Here is a 22,071-nt window from a genome sequence, read left to right as displayed (position 1 = left end):
TGTGAGATCAGTGGAGAGAGAGACACACCTCCACTATTTGTGCGAAATAATCGAAATGCCTGCTGGGTAAGAAAATCTTCTGTCGTGCTCAGTGTTTTTTTTCCCAGTTGAACGACGCCTTAACACCCCCTCAAAACAAATACGCTACCAATATCAGCTGTGTATCTGCTTTCTAATTTTGTCAATTATACAGTCTAGTTTTGAATTTCCCTAAATTGGCTTTTGCATCGGTTGTGTAAAGGCACAGGTTGTGTCGTGGATGCAGAGCTCACAATGAAAACAATATGCCCCCAATTCCATACTGCCTCAAATTTTGGATGTAATTCTCATAATCGCCAAAGATTTTCCCAATTCCTCGGTATCAAATGGAATGACATGTTGTGCGTTATTTTAATTGCTTCCATTCGGGGGTGACTTGTTATTTATATCTGAGCTGGAAATGGGGGGAGGGGTGCATAAATATTAATATGACTATAAATAGAACAGCTAGCGCAAATGTCATCACTCATAGATTCCCCTCCTGCTGCTTTTTTAAATGTTTTCATTTAAACGGCAGATGTCATCTTATCAGCCTCGGAATGAGAGTCTGGTCGCTGTCCATGGTGCTGAAACACACTGCTGCGGTGGACTGGCCTACAGCGGGCATTTCAACAGCACTGCTTGTTGTCAGTGTTGGGCTCTTTACTCAATAAAGTCCCTTATTACTCATCACTCGGTACTCATTTCAAAAGTAATCTGATTACTTTACTTATTACTCTCTGGGAGCAGTAATTCGTTACACGCACTCAATGTTTGCATCCTCTCTTGCCTTCAAAAATCAGGTTAACGCTGGTACCTCTCCTGTGGATGATTAGGGGAACAAAATAGCAATTTGAAAAGTAATAATGTTACTGTAACATGACACTGAATTACACATTACCACTCAACACTGCTTGTTATTACAATAGCATGCTGATGTTCTGGCAGTCTTTATCTAAGATCATTTGTAAAAATTCCTGAGTAAACCCTAGCTCCAATCATTTGGTCCTCAATCATGAACTGTTAGATAGCATAACATGATGTCTTGGACATCATAGCAGAAGCACCATACCATAGGACATACAAATAGGTTAACAACACATCATCATCATCATGGGGCAAAAAAACATCATCCAATCCATCCATCAGACAAAAGCACACCATACACACATCACTGTTGGATAAAAGCCCATATCATAATTAACAAATGTCCATATAATTAACTAATTTCCAGCTTGCCATCGATTTGATTCCTCTAACGTTCCCATTGACGTTCATGGTTGTGCCTGTCAGTGTGTGTAGGTTGTCTGCGTTGCCTCTCAGCCCAAGCTAACAAAGACGTCTCAGCTTACCCCCATGGAGCCGAGCGTCTCCCTCTCTATCTCAATGATCTACACTCCATGTCATTCAGCGGTATTCACTTTCCTGTCAGCTTTACCCTAGGGCTGCTAGCTTCATGTTTTTGTGTTCACTGATGTGATGAAAGGGCCTTAGATCGGAGAGAGCTAGTGCTAAGGCCTTAACTTGTTATTATTAGTGTGATGATGCACCAGTATACTACAGTTACGGCGATGGAGTTGGGCAATTGGTACATGGATTGAAAACATGTGGATAAGATAGTGGGCACACAATTATAATCGCAAAAAAAGAGTAGATCATTTACCCATCCACATTAACTCAAAATGTTGCCCGTGTATTGTGGCCTTTAGGCCAGAGAAACAGCTTTGTTTCACCATTAGTATGCAGTCTACACAGTTGTGTCGCCCCGCCATACATCTCATACTGATGATCTCATATTCCAAGCATAGTCATGAAGCCCAGATATGTCTAGGTATCAAAAGAAACTTCATTTTTGTGATGGATTTTATTCATGTCAATCTAATGTTGACATTATTTCAGACTATGTGAGTGAGTGTGTGATTTGAGTCTTCAAATCCAGGCTGTATTGAATAATGCAAGAGAAGGAGCTATTTATGATATGCTCTCCATGGGTATTTGTTTCAGCTGTTCAACGCCATGATAAATTAGCAGATAAAGGAACTATATTACAGGACTATCCAGATCTTAGGGTTAGCGTTATATTGATTTAGGTTCTGGATCAGCTGAAGGTTTTGTGTTGATTTGGCTTATGTTTCTCTCTGAATTCAGATCAAAGAGATTTAGTGGGATTGATACGATCATCTTACAATGCCAGATGCCAAAGTAAACACACAAGAACAGTAGCAACAACAGCAATACTGACAAAAACACTCTCTGTCTCTTTCTCTCTCTCTTTGCCAGACCTTCAGATGCTGATGCCCAGCAGCGTTCCCAGCAGGTAGGAGTTGGGGCCTCCAAGGGCCCAACTGGTCTCAGTAAGAGCCGTACTGTAGACGCCTTCAACCAGGGTCCAGCTGGCAAGCCCACACCGGGCCGCAGCCCCTCGTCCCTCAGCCTCCTCGAGTCCCGATTCCGGCAAGAGCCAAAAGACCCTGAGACCAAGTCCAGCGGCATGTTTGGCTCCAGCTTCCTCAGCGGGGCCAACCCGCTCAGCGCCATGACCTCCTCCGTCTCCTCCTCCATGTCCTCCATGGGCGACGCTGTCAACATCCCCAAGTTTGGCCTGTTTGGGGATGATGAGGAGGGAGACACGTCTGCAACACCTGGGACCAAGCAGGGAGGAAAGCCACCAGGCAAGGGCCCCCAACAAGGCCCAGGACCCAAGGGACCACAACAAGGCCCAGGACCCAAGGGACCACAACCGGGGGGACCCCAAAAACAGGGTCAGGGTCCCCCTGGACAAGGGCCAAAGCCAGGGCAAGGACCTCCTGGGCAGGGGCCCAGGCAAGGTCAGGGACCACCAGGTCAAGGGTCCAAACCAGGCCAGGGTCCTCCAGGACAAGGGCCCCCAGGGCAACAGGGGCCCAGGCAAGGTCAAGGACCACCAGGGCAAGGACCACCAGGTCAAGGCACCAAACAGGGTGGCCCTCCCCAGCAAAAAGGGGCCCCCCCTCCACAAGGACCTGGGAAGCCTGGGCCTCAGCAGCAAGGGCCACGTGGCCCTGGTGCACAGCCAGGGGAGCCAGCTAAGGGCAGAGGGCCTCCTGCTCAGCCGGGGCCTGGAAAGCCTGGAGGTGGGCTCTGTCCGCTGTGCAAGACCACCCAGCTGAACATGGGGTCCAAGGAGCCGCCCAACTACAATAACTGCACTGAGTGTAAGAATCAGGTCTGCAGCCTGTGTGGGTTCAGCCCCCCAGACTCTGCGGTAAGAGAGTGATGCGTTTTCTTTTGTTTTCTTTTGTTTTCTTTTGCATTCTGCATTCAAGCATAATTCCAATCACTACAGGGTATGCTGCCATATTGTTGACACATTCATCTAATATTACACAAGACAGCCCATGTTATTGATGGCAATGGGAGGAAAAGGTCACATCAATTTGTGACCACAGATGCAACATTATTCAATTTCCTGTGTGTGAAATATCAGATTATCCAGTCAAAGTTTGCTCCCTCCATTACACACTGCAAACATCTCCATCTTAACAAGTCACGTAGTCTAGTATTGAGTCGTAAAATCTTATTTTTCTTAAAACAATTGAAAAAATCTGCCAATGGGAGGAGGTAATTTCACTCATGTAAATCAACTTGCATCAAGAATTTTCTTGAATCAAGTGACTTGTAGAGTGGTCGGCCTTATTTCAAGATATTGTGGCTTGTTTCAACAAAATTCTTGAAAAGGTGAAAAAACATTGGAAGTAAGTGAAATGATCTCACCCTAGATTGACAGTTTTGTTTCACTTGTTTAAAGGAAACAGCATTTTAATATGTAATACCAGACTTAATGACTTAAGTTGTATATTTTTGCAGTGTAGTTGAATCCAGCAGTAGCTTGTTAGCATATTGCTGCATGGTTAAACATTCCCTGAGTCCAAACATGACAGTGAGAGCCTGGCAAGGGAAATGCGACTCATAAGAGAGTGGCACATGATTTGAGGAACAGAGGGACCATATGGACCCAGGGAACGTTGATCAAGGTGACTCATGTCATGGCCACAGGAAGATATTGTGCCAGCCAGTGAGGACACTCAGCCACACATGGACTATAAACTCTGATGGGCCGTGATGCAGTACAGCAGAATGACTGGTTCCCACTGCATCAGCTTCTTCTGGGAATTTGTTAGTATATGTATCAAGGACGGGGTCAATTCCTTTTCTGTTTGATCAATTCAGGAGGTGGAGTTTCCTCAATTTTCCAAAAACTGGTAATCATTCACCACAAAAAAGCTCTTATATCTATCAATGAAGAAATCTTTGAGAATAAAAGCTCTATCAGTATGATTTGCTATTTCACTATACATTTTAAATTGCCTGAATGGACCCCAACCCTGGTTTGGATGTTACGCTTTGACTACCATTATACATAGAAAATGCACACACTGTTCTATTCTAGATAGTAATCAAATTGTCAACATTGGTCCTTTTAAAGACTGGTTTGTACACAGTGGAAACCAAGGGGATATGCTGTTCACCAAACAAAGATAGCATTGTGGTGGAGCCAGGCTTGTTGGGAACAGGTGTTGAGATATATTGTCAGAACAGAGACAATGAAAAGCAAGATAATCCAATGTTCTACTGTATACCTAAAGGAAAATAGGAAAAATACTGTTTCATCAACAGTATTCATCCTATTGCTAACTGTCCATGTAATATAATCTCTTAGATTATTATAGAAAAGAATCCTTAGGCCAACAAACTTTGTTTTATTCACTGAATGAAATCATCTGTAGAAATAATAGGTTTTTATTCCCATTCAATAAGAAAAATACTCAGTATTCTATTCATAAAACATCTCATTTTCAGTATTGCCCTAATACACAGTTCCAATGCTATTGTTAGTTTAAGAATGATTAGTATTTATGTAACAGTTCCCAAATTTGAAATCCCTCATGCTATGAGAAACAATTTGGCATGTGAAAACAGGATTCCACATCATTTGAAACGGCCTAATTAATAGACTTGTTTTCTCTCTTAATGAATTTGCCTTTATGTTAGGCTAAAAAAAGGATGTGATTATTTTGGGGGTTTGATTGTTTGTGCTTGCATGTGTCTATAACTACACATGCCATTAACGCCTGTGCTCACAACGGTGTGTCAATGTGTTCCAGACAAATCTAACCCATCTTTTGTTTCTGCGCAGGGTAAAGAGTGGCTGTGTCTGAACTGCCAGATGCAGCGAGCGATGGGAGGCATGGATCCCCCTGGCTTGACGAAGCCCAAGCAGGGCTCAGCCCCTCCCTCGCCCCAGAGACAGGTGCCGGGCAAGCCAGGCAAACTGCTGATCAAGCAGCAGAGTACCACCGATCCAGGGTTAACTCCACCAACCACACCCAAGCAGAAATCCCCAGGTCCTACCTCTCCAGGACCTCTGTCCCCAGCCTCCTCTGCGGCAGGATCCCCAAAAATTGACCCCAAGACAGGCCGCCCCATTCAGCAGAAATCCAGCCCCCAGCCCTCCCCAGCTAAAACCAAGCAGGAGTCCAGCTTCTTCGGGGGTTTGGGGGGTATTAGTCTGGGAGGCCTCACTGATGCAGCCAAACCCCCGGCAGCTGCAGAGTCTGTTACAGGGAAGCTGTTTGGAGGGTTTGGTGGGTTGGTGGAATCGGCGAAGCCCCAAGGGCAGGCCGCTCCGAAGTTGTTTGGAGGTTTTGGATCCTCCCTCTTGAGTTCGGCCACTAATCTTGTCACTGGTGCGGAAGACACGGCGGATTCACCACCTGGGTCGCCCCCGGACTCCCCCGACGACTCGGGTCCAGGGTCCCCTCCCGATTCTGACCCCGGCTCAACCCCCGACTCCCCCTTCTCTGCTCCTGGGTCTCCCCCTGATTCTGAGTCCGCTCCTGACACCCCACCAGCTAAGTCCAAGAGAGCCCCCAAATCCCTTTCCGTGGAGGATGAAGGGAAGGCCCCAGCACCTGCACCCACTCCGGGGCCTCCAAAGGCAGCTGACTCAGCTGCTCCAGCTTCAGCCTCCACAGCCAAGGAAAACTGCCCTCTCTGTAAAGTGGAGCTGAACGTGGGATCAGCAGACACACCCAACTACAGTCACTGCACTGAGTGCAAGAAGACGGTGTGTAATCTGTGTGGATTCAATCCTACTCCCCACCTTGGAGAGGTAAGAGACCTGCAATATTCCCCACAAAACAAAACAAATAAATTACAACAGTACAACAGACATTCTCATTTGCCCGACCTTCATTCCCAGATACAGGGCTTTGATTATTTGAGTCATGGTATTCTCCAGAGCTGCAGCTTCCCATGCTCTGCAATGGTTATTCAACATGCTGCAACTACCAGTAATTTATGCATTCTATCCTATATAAATAGAACACAAACATCCTCTGGATGTTTCCTTGAAATAGGTCACTGTTAAGATACCATCAGGAGCGATAGTTAGTTTCCAGCAGTACATTTGCCACTAGCATCGAGCAAAATACTCTGAGCAGAATAGCACATTATTAGTTACACTAATACCTTAGCTTAGCCCAAACTAACATTGTGTGTCATCATGACGTCATCATCACATCTGCACATGTTTGACCACTGAGGGAATGGATGTGGTCAATATGTTTAATCTTAAAGTGACAGTCACCCTACTATCAAGCAGCCAGAAATGTGAAGATAAATTAGGTCGTCTAAATGGACGTCTCATCATTCAGGAGCACTTCAAACAATTGACACTTGACTCTGAAATGTAACACTCTGTGCGCGCGCGCGTGTGTGTGTTTGTGTGTTCGTGTATGCTCGTGTATGTGCACATTTCTTCCTATGGACAGTATATCTTTGTGTGTGTGGGTGTGTGCATGCTTGTACGAGTGTGTGTACACGCGCATGCCCATACTTGCTTGTGTGTGTATGTGAGAGCGTGTCCATTCATGCTGACCTAGCCTGCCTAATGATGGACATGGAAACCAAACACGTTTGGCCTGCTTATCTTCCGGGGGCTGGGGGCCAGTTTGCTGGTGTTACCATGATGCATTGCTCCATATTGATGCATCATTACAAGGCTGTGAGTTCCAGAGAACAGATGGTACTCTATGTAGGTTCAGTATATTATGGCAATGGTTAAGCGGCCAAAAAACACTTACGGTTCAGTGGTTTCTCAACATGCAGTCAAAACATATTCACATATGCTGTGAAGTAACCAACTCAGTGTCATTGTACCACTCATAATTTACACATTCTGTAAATTCACTGAAATGTATGAGCCAGTCATGGTTGAATGCACTGAAGGCATAGGTCATGTTGAACGCTTGATTATATCCCCTTGAAACAGACGTGAACGTGCAAGTCAGGTCACGCTCACACGTTTGTCACCCAGCAGACTAGCAGGTATATCCGAGCTTCACGTGTTAACCTCTTCGTTTGCCGGTGGTTTTAGTGTGTCCCTTTAGTAATCTGCTGTGGGTCTATTTCTGGCTCTCTGAGGAGTTCTGGGGATTAAAAGGGTGCACTTCTGGATTCTCGTCACATGGTAAGAACCTGGACTTGGCCAGCACTCTCCTCAGCACCAGTGTCCATATATCATGGTCTAAATATCCAAATAAGAGCCTTTCTTAAACTGTAACACCCACTGGAACTGGCCCCCCAACCCCACCATACCTACAATGAAACTGTACAGGAACTGCTAAAGTCTTGTAGGAAATCAACTTTTCATTTCATAAAGAAAATGTCTGTTGGAGTGCTATAGTTCTCAGAACCAAACTATGCTTCACATTAGTATTACCAATGTTTTGTTTACGATGACTATCAAGAAAGGCATAAAGATGAATACTACTAAATCTAAGAATGTACATATTATTTTGTTATGGCTAAGTTATTCAGTCCAATCAGTATCTTTGAACTTTAACAACACCCTAACATGCCAGAGCGCAGCCTGGACCTTGAAAGGCAGAATGACACTCATACTAATATGTTTGCCTGGCCTTTCATGCCTACACAACCTTTATATTTTAGTAGTATTATCATCTTTAGTAGTATTATCACTCGCTGGCAGAAAATCATCCTGGGTGCTGCCACAGACATTGTCTGTTTAGCTGTATATTGGTGTGACACTGCAGATTAGGGAGTAGGGCAAACTAGTCTCTCTATTTCTTGCTAAGACAGTAATGAATGCTTGTTCATATTGATGGAACTGTCCTGGGGCATGGGAATATATGTATACCCTCCCCATTTAGCACTACTCCTACTACAAAATGGCCACCATTTGTTTACCATAATGACAGCACTATGAAAGACTCAATATTTCTCTCAAGTTTCAGATTCTTGTCCTTCTCTACAGCTCTTAATTGCATACCCTTGCTTGGATAATGAGGAGCTGAACGGCACATTCGTTTAATAGAGGCCAAGCATGGGGAAAAGTGTAATTATGCTGGAGAGATCAGCGTCCACGCCACTGATGCTCTAATTGGATATAGATTAGCCACTTCAACACCATCATGTCTTAATGCCAGAACTATAAGTTCAGTTTTAGAATGAACAATGATGTATATAGTTTTTTAAAAATATTTCACAGATGCATGATACAGGAGGAAGCTGTCATTCATTTTTGATTCACCCAAGACTGAATGAGATTAACAAATCATTGAAAACAATGGGATTCCACTGAACTACAATGTAGCTCACACACACACACACACACACAAACACACAAGCACACTCTATCTCACTCTCACACACACACACACACACTCACCACCTTGGTTGAGTCATCTACCCCCTATGTGCTGTGCCTCGCTTCTGTGTCATTCGCTGTCATAATGTTGGCTGTCAGCAAGGATTCATTTGCTGACGCATGTATGTGGGTCAGTATGTGTGTGTGTGTGTGTGTGTGTTTGTGTATGAACCGAACAGTACATTCTATTTGCAAGAATGTGTGAGGGGTTGTGTTAGTTGAGTATGGTGTAGACTGGGTGTGTGTTTGTATCGGTAGTTTTTTTGGGTCTGTGGAACTATTCGTCAACAGAATATATGTGTGTGTGTGCATACATGTAGGAGTGTGTGTATGAATTTAGTGCTTGTACTTTGGTATGTCATTGTGTCTAAAAACTCCTTAAAAACAGTGTGAAAGGTGAGAGTGCACGTGTATGTATGTGTGTGTATGTGTGAACATGTGTAAGTGTGTGTGTAGGCGTAATCTCTGTTTCCTAAAAGGATTTAAAGGGCAACAGGAAGCCTGTCATTTCTGCCGAGGCTTGATCCCTGACTCAGGTAGCCGTGCCTAATCCCCATCAATATGAGGAGCGAGAACAGGCGCCTTAGTAGCAAAAGCACTCACCTTATAGTGGTTTGTCTTTCTTTCTTTTTCTCTCTCCCCCTCTGTCACAATCTCTCTTTCTGTCTCTCTTTATCTCTCTCTGCCACTGTTTTCTTCTCACCTTTCAGATCTCCGCATCTTGGATTATTTGTTCTGTCCTTGTTCTCTGTATCCTTTTATCTGTCTCTGTCTTTCTAAGGCAAAGGGGGGACTTCGTGTCAACAGTGGCTCGGTGGTTACCCTCCTTTTAAACACTTTTTTCTCTGTATGCCATCGTTAGACTCTACCTTAGAGGTGCTATCCCCCTGCTTTTCTCACTGTCGCTCCCTTTGATGTAGGGAACGTCTGCAAAGTGTGTGTGTGCGCGCACTAGTCAGAGCTGGTGCTATAGCTCAGGCTCCATGTCATGTTGCCCTTATCAGACTGTAATGAGCGTGCTAGTCAGAGAAGCCTTATGTAATAAGGCTAAGATAGGAGACTGCGAGCTGCAGCCTACATCACCCACACAAGGAAAACCAACTAAAATCTCACTTTCTTACCAAGTTCTAATGAATGAATTAAGTATTCAAGCCCACACCTGCTGAAGTCTTCATAGTTTGAGAATTATGCTGAAGCTTATTAAAAATCCTTGGTTCATTTAGTAGCCTGCAGCTTAGGAAGATCCAATCATAGGTATACAGTGATGTACTGGAGGGTGAACCCACCTAAACCCAGTTTACCCATGATATATCAAATGCATAGTATTTTTGATATCACTTGTTCATAGTGGTGGATTGGTTTGCCTTATGATGATCTCCGATTGGAAGACATAGTTAACCCACTTTTTTATTTACCATTACATCACTACAGGTATACAACTGACAAGTTGTCTCACCTGGCAGAAGACTGTGCTTTACTCTAATACAATACATCAAACTGGTAGTTGGTCTGTCTCCGAGGACTCCATTTTGAAATCCTCCCTCCTCTCTGGGATCAAAAGTGCTGAGCAATTGAAGGGTTTCATTCCAAAATGCCTCATATCCATCACAGATGACACTATCCTTAAAAAGTAGAAAGCAAAGGTCTTAAGATGGTAAGATGGTAAAATGGCTTAAATCGCACTCGCATGCTTTTACTGTTGAGTGTGTGTGTGTATGCGTGTGTATGCATGTGTGTATGCATGTGTGTGTGTGTGTGCGTGTGTGTGTGTCCCTGCACTTGGTAGGCCTCCATCCTGCACCCATTACCCGTCTGACTTTCTGTCTGTGTCCTCACATGTCTTTCAGGCGTGATAGGGTAACACACACACACACACACACGCACACACACACACACTCAGATTCTTCTCTCTGCGTGGTGTTTCCTGTGTCCTGCTCCCTCATTGTTATTCCGCGACCGTGCCCACGCCTCCTCCCACACTCCGAACCCTCCTCAGCAGACACTGGCAGATGATCAAGCCTCGCTCCTTGGTCTCACACACACACACACATGTACATGTACATTAACCGCCTTTGATATCATCCAACTGTCATACACATAGATGACACACATGCAGTAAAGTCCCATACACACACACCCAGCCTGGTGTAGTTTGTTCTCCTCCTTACATAATCCATCACATCTTGAATATACAACCCACGTTATGTGCATCTGTTGTTTACTCTACCTTAAATCCTTGTGTGTGTGTGTGTGTGTGTGTGTGTGTGTGTGTGTGTGTGTGTGTCTAACCCTATGTGTAAGCCTGTCTGTATCTGCCCCATACCGTCCAGTTGCCTCACATCTTTCCTGCTCTTCCCATCACTTGCCCAGGAGACTGAAGTGTACAGAAATAGTCATGGCCACAAAAGAGCCACAAAGGCGAGAACACAAGCTACTGCAGGGCCTCTCTCTCTCTCTCTCTCTCTCTCTCTCTCTCTCTCTCTCTCTCTCTCTCTCTCTCTCTCTCTCTCTCTCTCTCTCTCTCTCTCTCTCTCTCTCTCTCTCTCTCTCTCTCTCTCCCAGTCTCTTCCAGTTCTTTTGTGTTCCCTCTTCCACATGTCTTCCTTTGAAAGGGTCTTTCTGCTGCACCAAGCTACCCACAGAGTCCCCCACATGGCCACGCTGGAAGCCTTGAAATAGATGGTATTTTTAGACATGAAGGTGTGTGTGTGTGTCTGTGTTTGTTTGTGTGTGCGTGTGCATGCTTTGGAAGAGTGTCTGCGTGTCTGTTGGCGGAGTATTTTAGCAAAGTTGGCGGTGTATATGGTGGTGCAAATGAATATAAAATTCATGTTTTGCCTGAGAGATGGCACATATAGGCTTTATGCAGGCTATATTTCTCTTGGGAGAAATAAGCATTGTGATGATGTCAAAGTTCAGAATACATTGTGTCACTACATACTGTAGGTTCACTCTCCATTACTGTTGCATTTGAAACGGTACACAAAACACAGTAGTTTTGGGTCATATGGTTTAGCATGTTTTCATCAGTAGAGCCGTGAAAACATGTCATTTCCAACTCTAAATTTAATTTTGGGGGGCATCTTCCTCAGAACAAACCTGTTTTCACATTTAATATTTAGCATTTTTAGCAAGTGAAGGCTTTCCCGCATTCAGGGTCCCCATACCCCGTGTATAATTACAAGAGTATTACAGTAAACTAAGACTGTCAGTCTCCTCACCAAATGTCCAGCCAGGTTATGAAACAAATCGCTCACAACCTGTGAGAAGTGGTTCATTCTCGTTTTTGAAATTGCTGTGATTGAACCAAGCTGTGCTGTTCACATGTGCGCCACAAATAGCTTCTTTTTTTTTTACACATCCCACTCCAGCCCTACTACAGAATGATTTCCAATTATCCCCCTTCTACTTTACAAGTGCTTGGATGCTTAGCAAGGGCCACATTTTAGCCACTGTGCCTTTGGTGCCAAGAAGAGAGGGGGAAAAATGCCAGGGCATCGTCTGTGCCAGCACCAAGTCCTGGTGAGACCGAGAGGCAGAAACAAACACACACATGTAAACATACACACACTTGCACAGACCTCATCTAGTCAGCACAGGCTGTTGTATTTACGTCATGACTGTTTCAGCTATCTCTAACACCCCACATGCACACACACACACACACACTTACTACAATGACAGGCGAGTCCCTCTAGATAATTTGAGTTGAAACGGTGCAGTTGGTATTGTGGATACAGCGCCTGACTGTTACTCCCTATCGAAAAATTCATGCTCAGTAGCTGAGCCCAAAAGCAGAGCTTGGATTAGGAAATGGCTTCAAGTCATAAGTCAAGTCATTTATGTGTATCTGGTTTGAAAACCTGAGAGGCAAGTGCATCAGCTCTTTTGACGTTTTAAGGTAGCACCTTTCAGTTCCTATTGAAAAATGTGGAGTGTGTTATAGGAAAGCATAGAGGGAGTGCAGCTGGAAGGCCCATGTTGGAGTGACAGATGGTGAGAGACACAGCCTGGATCCAAACCCACATATCACTCTTTTTTTTTTCTCATTTGCAATTAAGTAGTAAGGTGGTTGATGAGAAAATGTGTGAAAACAAAAATGAGCAATTCATAGAGCTTTTTCCAGGCGAAAAAACACATAACGTGCATTGTAGAACGATTGGAGAGAAAAGATGTGAGGAAGAGATGAACAAAGGGAACGTAGAGAGCAGTGGAGGACTCGTGCTCGTCTCCGAGGATCACTGAGCGAAAGAATAGACAGATAACATTTGAATGTGGAGTGGAGGAGGATGGGCCCCGACACGGAGGAGAGAAGAGGAGAGAGAGATGACTGTGACAGAGGGAAGAGCCCAGCAGGGTAGTTGAGGGGGGGTGTCACAAAGGATATGGGTGCCAGCTCACGCTACCCTAAGCACAGCAGACCATGGCAACCTGACTATTGTCATTTGTTTTAGCACTAGTGAGTCATGCTTGTGAGTCACACCCAACAGCACCTATAGGCAGAATTTACCGTCACCCAGAAACATCTGACCAAGCAAGAATCACAACATCGCAAAATTTTCGGAGAGTAGAGGAGCCAACGAACAGCTTAAAGTAGTTGAAACTCAACACAGCATTAGTAGTTCTGGCTAGAATGTTGTGTTGATGTTAAGTTTTTTACAGAGTTAGATTTAGACTGATTTAGTATTCAAATGGTTATGTTAGTATTTCAAATATGTTTTGAGCTGGAACATTATATTCTGTTGAGATGAACTATGTCTCTGTCCATTCAAGTATTTTGGTGTGAATTATACATGGAAAGGCTGAATGGAAACAGACAGAATGAATGGAAATGGCAAATTTTGATAAAATATCCTGAATATCACACTTTTTTTTTTAGGTTTGTTGAGGTGGAAATGTTTTTTGTTGCAACAAATTTAGAAATAAACATGTGATTGAAACATATTTTTCAAGTAAATAATGATGTAGTGTAAAGACTCAATTTTTCTTATGGATGTGTTTTCTGACACAGCTATATTCTACGTTCACGAGGCCTATTTATATACTTCAACACAGCTGATGTAAACACTCCTACAGTAATTTGCATTTCATTTTCGGAAAACATGGCTACTTATTCTCTCTCTGTGCGTCTCCCCCTCTCATTACTCCTAACCTTTAAACTGAAAGGAGGAGTGGGTGGAGATCTACTATCTCCCCTCCGTGCCTCTTTCTCCTCCCTTCTTAGCTCTCTTTTACTCCGGCAGCACAGGCAAGCTGGCACCTTACACCTGTGCTGACAAGCTTGGTAGTAGTAAAAACGGCACACACACACACACACACACACACACACACACACAAACACCAAATGATGAGGCTACACGCACTTGCAGTTGGTATAAATTGACATAATGTGAGAGGTAATTGGACATAATTCAGTCTGACAGAAACAAATCAATGGTCCTGTATAGCTAAATGGGTAGATTTAGGAGGATTAGTGGTTTGATTCCCACTGGGGTCACCCAAACAGAATATATGCACTCCTTTTTGCTGTAAGGCTCTTTGGATATAAGTGTCCACTACATGACATATGATATATAGAGTGACAGATGTAGAATGTAATATAAAGGACCTTAACTTGACCCAGTATTTTCTAATGTTCTGAAATGTTTCTGTTGCATTTTGTTCTGAAAGAGAAGAGAAGAAGAAGATACTTACTAGACAGTGACTAAAGAGAGAAAACTGAAGGTCTTAAAAATCCTTGAGTGCGTTTAATGCAAAATTCAGTAACTTGCTTTATTTCAAATTGAAATTCTTACACACACGGACAGTTTATGAACTGGGTTGTGGATCGACAAAGTGACAGGCAGAAAACACCCTCAAACATACCTCTCCCTCCTTATTCCCCCAGCTCAGGGTATATATAGGCACTGTCTCTCACCTCCTCCTTTGTGTCAGATCCACTTCAAACACACACACACACACACACTTGTACACACGAACACACACCGTCTGTCTCTTTTGTCTTCCTCTCTCTCTCTCACCTGACAGGGGGATACTTATCCACAAGGGAACAACACATCCTGATACTCTTGTCAAGAGAGAGCAGAAACATTCAGGCTCTCATTTGTTGCGTGTCAGCTTTGAGTTGGGTAAAAGATTTGTGTATAGAGTGGCATAATTAACTTTTATTTCAACCTTTATTTACTCAGGGAATGCATGCTCTGCTTTTTGTGCTTCACTCTCATTCAGTTACTCACTTTCACATCTGGGAGCGGCCCATTACAACCACACGGTCTTGGGATTCAAGCCAGCCACCTTCTGGTCACAAGCCCAGTTCTGTAACCTTGAGGCTACCACCACTCATATAACACTTATTTCCATGATTAAAACGAGTATTACATCAACACATGAGCACGAATCCCACGAAAGGATGCTCACACTACATCGAGGAGGAGATGTGAACGTCTGTAACAGCAGGACTTTTATTAGGCCAAAGATCTTTCTTGGCTTGCAGATGAGCTGATGCTCGCAGTCTAGTGCATTATAATTAAGTTGGCCACTCAGCATCCCTCATCAATGAGAAAAGGGCAGCGACTTCCAGACTTTCATTCTGACAAGAGCTTCATGGGTGAAAGTTGGCTTGAGCGCTGTTTCTGTGATGACTGTGGCAGAGAAAACACACTGAAATATTGTATTTGCCTTGACTCTGTGGTGTTCGATACATCTGGGTTATGATCCTGTCATATCAGGTAAAGAGCTGCAAGCAGAAGCAGAAGCAGAGCATAAGGTTTGTTCGCCCGATGTGATGTGCTGGGATTTTACACAGATATCCAAAGACTATGTGTGTGTGTGTGTGTGTGTGTCCTTACCAACATTCAACAATCATTCTCGGCAGTCAAGCGCTGTAGCTTGTCTTGACCTCCTGTTGATTGAATTGTAGATTTAGAGGGTGGTAATGTTAAGCTTGTTGGCAGGAGCCTGCGTTGAGTCACCTCTGATGGCCATCAAGTCCTCCCTCCTTCCTCTACCTCTCTCTCTCTCACTGCCTCCACCTCTCCCTCTCCTCATGCCTTTTGTCTCCTGCCGCTTCTCCCTCTTCCTCTCTCTCATTCTCCTCACTCTCCCTGCCTCTCTCTCTCTCCTCCCTCCCCTCCATCATCACCCTTCTCTTCCTCCCACATCTCCCTCCTCTCTCATCCTCTCCTCCTTCCTCTACTTCTCTCCCGCTCCATCCTCTCCTCTGTCTTCATCCCTCTGTACCACCACCCTCCTCCTCTAGATCCCCTACCTCTCTCTCTCTCTCTCTCTCTCTCTCTCTCTCTCTCTCTCTCTCTCTCTCTCTCTCTCTCTCTCTCTCTCTCTCTCTCTCTCTCTCTCTCTCTCTCTCTCTCTCTCTGTTGTCTCTGTGCCAGGCTCTGTCTAAATTTAGATGGGCAAAACCCTCGCAGGATCCCTCTTCGTAATCAAAGGGCTGCACCGACCTTCACAACACTCCAACTCCCCAGAGATTGGAAACACAACCGAACAGGGCTACAACCCATCGCTTCTTAGTATCTGGTTGCCGTCTGCGGTTTTCTCTTTCGGTGTGTCCTTGAAGGAAGTTTGAGGAAGATGGAAAGTTTGGAACACTCATATTGGATGCTACTTATTCATACATATGTATGTGTTTGTGTGTGCGTGTGTTTGTGTGTGTGGGAAGAGAGATCAAGTCATTTCCCTCTGCTGCTACAAGAGTCACTGGTTTGAGTGTATGTCATCAACACCGTCACAAGCTCAATCCTCTCTATGGATGCTGGCATGTGCCAACTCTTTGGTACATACGCACACAAGTGACTCTATAAAACTTCCTTTTAAGCGCAACGTGGCTCCTGCTTGGTTATGAATCATCCATGCTGCTGTTTGCAGAGCTCATGGTCTACAAGGGGTTGGTAAACATGAACGTGCTGTGTGCAGTTCACTGACGTCACGTTATATGATTTCTGGGTATTGAAGTTCAAATTTCTCAAACAGTTACTTGCTGCCATTTGGAGCTGCCAATGTGCGAAGTTGCCTAGTGCAGCTTCATGCTGCAATCCATTGGAAGTTGGAAGTCGATAGTTCCGAGTTGGTATTCCCGACTTCCGATCTGAATGCATTCCAGTGCGTCTGCTCAGGAAAACATGGACGCAACACCCTTTACCCACTAACGTTAGCTATCTGACAGTGCTAAACTAACGTTAGTAGGCTAGTTCATACTAGCAAAGACTTCGATCTAGTAACGAAGCAACCATATTACATTACAAATGGAAACTACAAAGTTGTTACCACACGTTTTCATAACACAAAAACTACATGTCAAGTAATCAAGTTTTATTACAAATTGATGCAAAGGGAATTCAGTTTACCTTTCACCGTGTGCTCCGCATGTCAGGTGTGTTTATGTCGGCGAACTTGGGCGAGATGGATCTTGCCTGAATTTCTGACTGGGAACTCCGACTTGAACGACTTGAAGTTCCGTTGCCCTTTTCTGTGTCGGAAGTCGTTTTTTTCCGAGTTCCGAGTACAATGGAACGCACCATTAAATGAGGCCAGGAATACGCTTCGCCACTTAATGACTCGATTGGCCCTTTGTGTTCAGAGTGATTACTGAAAGGCATGTCAGTAGGAAATGCTTTGGATATGGCCACTTAGCATCAGTGACTGGAATTAACATCCCTGCTTCAACAGGGAAGTCATTCAAAATGGCTTAAAAAGAGGTGATTCAGCTCTGCACGGTAGTCATAAGACACACGCTGTGCCAACACACATCCACCTATCTGAGGAGTTTGTGAGTGCATGTGTGGCATGTGTACTCTTCAGTGATTGTGTGTGTGTGTGTGTGTGTGTGTGTGTGACCTTGTCTGTGTGAGGGGGCAGCAAAGCTTTTCACTGCGCCTGCTGTGATGTGTTGATAACGTCAGCGATGACAGAGCCTGAAGTGGCTGAGGCTGGCTGGCTGACTGGCTGACTAAGTGACTGACTGGATTTTCAGCATTTCCTATCGGCGGCCATCTCTCTGTGTCTGTCTCTCTCAGGCTACTCTCTCTGGTGTAATAGACAGAGCGGTCAAGCTGGAGAAACTCCCATTGCAAGTTCTCCCAAGGGTGGGGGTGAGTTGCAGGGTGGGGGGGGGGGGGGGGGAGTGGATGGGGAGGGGTCATATTGATAGAGCGTGTTGGTGCGCACACACACACACACACACACACACACACACATCTACGTCCATGTACTGAGTCTATCATCATGTCTGAGGATTAACTGGATTTCTGTAGAGTCAGGGAATATAACTCCCTGCCGTCAGCAAACCTCAGAGACGGAGGGAGAAGCGGTTCTGTGGCATCTCCGTCCCTTATTCTTTTCCTTTGGCCTCTGTCTATCTGTCAGTATGTCTATATGTCTGCTTCTCGCTATCTCTTTCCAGCTATTAAATCATCTCACTTCTTCCATCACCCTCTCTTCTCGGCTTCTGTATCTCTCGTTCCCTCCTCACACACACTCTCAAACATTCATCTTTTCAAAACAATTTCTCTGCCTCTTTATAGTTGTGTTCCTGGCACTGTGAGGTGTGTGTGCGGCTGTGTCTGTCTCTGTCTGTCTTTATGTAGGATATGTTTTATACTGTTAAGGCGTGGCAGGCCGTCTGCGGCTATGCGTGACATGGTGGCTCATGCCTTATTTACCCTGGCTTTGCCGCTGCGACATGGCCAGCCATGCACTCTCTCTCCTCGCTTGCTCTACACTCCTCTTCCTTTGTCTGTCACTCTGTCTCATTCTCTTTCTCTTGCTCTTTCTCTCCCTTTTTCCCTCCTCTTCCTCTCTCCCTCTTCCTCTCTCTCTCTCTCTGCACTCTGGAGAGTGGCCTATCTGTGCTGGGTGGCTTAACAAGGCTGCGATCTTCTCTGAAGGCTGAATTTAGCATAAACCCTGTTGTTAAGCCGGGCAAAGGCATGCATAAGAGGGGGTCACAGAGGAGCATTACAGCGCTGCAAAGCTCAAGTTGGCGGTGTGGGAAATGAGGTGTTTACGTCAGAATGGATGCTCGATGGAAACATGCTGACTATTACCTCCTCTGAGACTTATGTGTGTGTGTGTGCAAGTGGTGTGTGAGAGAGAGAGAAAGAGAGAGAGAGAGAGAGAGAGTCTATATTGTTCTCTATCCTATGAGAGGCTTTAAGAAAGTATTAGATAAAGGATTCCTGGTTGAATTTGTAGTTCATAAAATCATTATTCTTCGCACTTAATAAAAGAACCAAGAAAAGTTGTGAGTTCACTAAGTCGGCACTGTTTCATATTCCTCTAGTTAGCTATGCAGTGTTTTTCAAATCCCAAGGTGTTGAATGTTTATCATCACTTTTATTTTCCCCTTTTGTGTTGGATAATAAAGCAGTATTGGATATTAAACCCCATTAATGGCTACAACACTTGAATCATAGCCCCCGACAGGGCCTTCAGCCTTAATATATTCCTCTCGAGCCCTGTGTTTTTAAGTGAGCACCTGAGAATATGCAGCAATAATAAGATAACCATGACAGGACAGAATTAGCAGAGCTCTGAGATGACAGATTAGCACAGCTGTGCCAGCAATATGTTTGTTTCTTGTGCCGTTGCAACACTGTTTTCTTTTTATTTTCAGAGCTTTTGTGATGGACTACATCCCAGCTGACTTGATTGTACTTAAAGAATAAACAGCACACTGAAAACATTCTTTAAATTGCCCTATGTTAGGCTTCAGTGTTTGAAGGCAAGCTTAATTGGAACTAAATAAGATCTTCAGAGAGCAGAGAGTCTCTCTAAGAAGGTCTTGACAAAAACAGTTGTGGTTCACTGCCTCACCCATTTGTAATGCAAGCTGACCTAGTTTTTTGAGTCATGAATGTTTGTAAATGGTTGAATTTGGAGGGAAAAGACTGGTTTAGGATTCACACATACTACTGACATGTGCACAACACATATACAAACACACACACAAAGACACACACACCAAGCTATACAATCTTACAGATACACGTACACACTCAAACTCAGTCTCTCTGCTAAGTCTGCGCCATGAAATGTCTGCACAGGCCACCCAAGCCTTTCTGACATGCTTTGGTAAACCCCTGTCCCATTACCATGCATTATGGATGGGCCTATCTCTAAGTCCCATAAATGTAAAAAGCTGGCCTTGAAATAGAAGAAGTTACATTGGCTCCTTGTCACAGTGACGTTTTAACTACGTAGAAACTCAGTAACATTGTTCAGTAACATGTTTCAGAATGGAATATACATTTCCTAATGTAATTCTATGCTAGGATTCCCTGCACAGTGTTGTGAAGTCATTTCATGCAATGCAAACCAGGCACTTCATATAAAAGATCTATACCAACTACTAATTTACTAATGAAGAGTTAGAAACCATAATATGAAACGATAACTGAAAGTTTTAAACAATTTATATTAATTTCCAACTATTTATTTTTTGTCTTTACAGAAAGAATGGCTTTGCCTGAACTGCCAGACCCAAAGAGCCATGTCGGGCCAGCTGGGAGACATGCCACCTCCAGCCATGGCTTCCCCCAAGAAGCAAACACCTGCTCCAGCCCCTCCCCTCTCCTCCACCCCTGCCCCTGCTGCTATAGATAGCAAACCTGTGGTAGAAGCAGCAGAACAAACCCCATCAGCTCCTGAGACCAAGGTAGTGCTTGCACCCACCCCAGCACCCGATAGTGCACCAGTTCCACCTGAGGACAATTTCCCTCTCCCTCGTGCCCCTCCTTCTGATATCAGCCCTCAGGGGGCACCACAGTCAAAAGAACAAGAACAGCCTCAAGCAACTGAACCAGTATCTGAGCCTATATCTGAGCCTGTGCAAGAAGCTCCCATTTCAGAGAGTGTAGTTGAGAATGTCCCCGAAATCCCAGCAGTTGAGCAACGGCAGAGTAGCTCTGAGAAAGCAGTAGAGGAGCAGCCTTCACCTAAGACAGAGCCATCTAATGCTGAGCAACAAGCACAGAGTGAAACTGCTCCTACAGAAAAGCCGGCATCCTCAAAGGAAGCGCCTTCACCCCCAGCTGAGGTTGTAGAAAATTCAGCTCCAGTAGCCCCTGTTGACAAAGTTGAGGTCCCAGAGCCACCAAAAGATTTAGAAAATGTAAAAGAAAGCCCCCCAGTTGCAGAGAAAGAACAGCCTGTCTCCGCTCCAGAGGAGAAAGGTGAGGCTAAAGAGGTAGAACACTCTGCTTACATAGTAGAAGAGAAAGTGACTGAGGAGAAAATAGTTAAGGAGAAAGCTGTTGAGGAGTATGTGGTTGAGAAGAAAGTAGTTGAGAAGGAAGCTAAGTTTGAGGAAAAAACAGTTGAGGAGAAGGCTGTTGGAGAGAAAGCAGCTAAGGAGGGGGCTGTTGAGGAGAAAGCACTTCAACAGAAAACAGCTGAGAAGGCCAATGACCAGAAACTTCTTGAGGAGAAAGTTAATGATAAAGAATCAGAATCAAGTCCAGCACCCTTCTCTACTGAAACCGTTATGGAGAAAAAAGAATTGGAAAGAGCCGGAGAGCCATGTCTGCTGCCCAAAGAAGCAGAGCCAGCTCTGACTGTCCCAGTTAGTGAAAAAGTCTCTGAAGAAGAGAAACAGACACATCAAGAGGCAAAACCAGCAGCACAAAGTGAGCCATTCCCAGCTAAGGAAAGCCCTGTGGAGATAGTCTCACTGGCAGAGAAGTCTGAAGAGAAAGAAAAAATGGTCAAAGCAGAGAGTGTAGCACAGAAGGGGGAAAAGCAGAAACCTGTAGATACAAAGGTTGAAGCACCAAAAGTAGATGATAAATCTGAAAAAGCAGTGGTCAAGTCTGTTCCCCCAGCTCCTGATGCTAATGAGCAAGAAAAGGTCAATGTCAAAGAGCCACAGCAAAGTGCGGAGATGGTGTCCTCATCTGTGGTTAGTGAGGCACAAGGCTCAGATAAAGTCTCTGAAGAGAAACTCATACAGAAAGAGGCAGAAGCTGAAACACAAAAGACAAATAGCACTGCTGAAGTTGCTGAGCAAAAAGTGTCAACCAAAGAGAAGGAAGCAAAGCTTGACAAAAATGAGAAAGAAGTTGAGTCACAACCTGTTGTTGGCAACAAACAGGAACATATTTCAGTATCAGAGGCGAACACAGTCTGTAACAAAGAGGGCAGTGCAGGGAATGATGTAGGAGAGAACACAATATCAAAGGAGGATAAAACATCTGAGACTGCTTTTCAAAATGAAGGTTTTTCTATAGCTCCAGTCCCTCTAGCAGACACCCCAGTCTCTGTAGTTAGTAAGCAGGAAAAAGACAAAGGCCCAAAGGAAGAGAATGCTGACACAGAAGAGAAAAAGGAGG

At 44.5% G+C, this 22,071-nt stretch overlaps 1 protein-coding gene across 1 annotated transcript in view; it reads left to right on the top strand.

Annotated features, from left to right (window-relative positions):
- Window positions 1-22,071, top strand: part of pcloa (piccolo presynaptic cytomatrix protein a) — a 55,402-nt gene that overhangs the window by 715 nt on the left and 32,616 nt on the right. The window contains exons 2-4 of the mRNA XM_071905641.2: window positions 2,299-3,262; window positions 5,195-6,169; window positions 20,196-20,399. Coding sequence (XP_071761742.1) covers window positions 2,299-3,262; window positions 5,195-6,169; window positions 20,196-20,399 — 2,143 coding nt within the window. The remainder of the gene's footprint in view (window positions 1-2,298; window positions 3,263-5,194; window positions 6,170-20,195; window positions 20,400-22,071) is intronic.

The sequence above is a fragment of the Centroberyx gerrardi genome, chromosome 24 (assembly GCF_048128805.1).
Source record: "Centroberyx gerrardi isolate f3 chromosome 24, fCenGer3.hap1.cur.20231027, whole genome shotgun sequence".
NCBI lineage: Eukaryota > Metazoa > Chordata > Actinopteri > Beryciformes > Berycidae > Centroberyx > Centroberyx gerrardi.
Note: the sequence above shows the minus strand (reverse complement) of the source record. Positions and strands in the feature narration are given on the sequence as shown.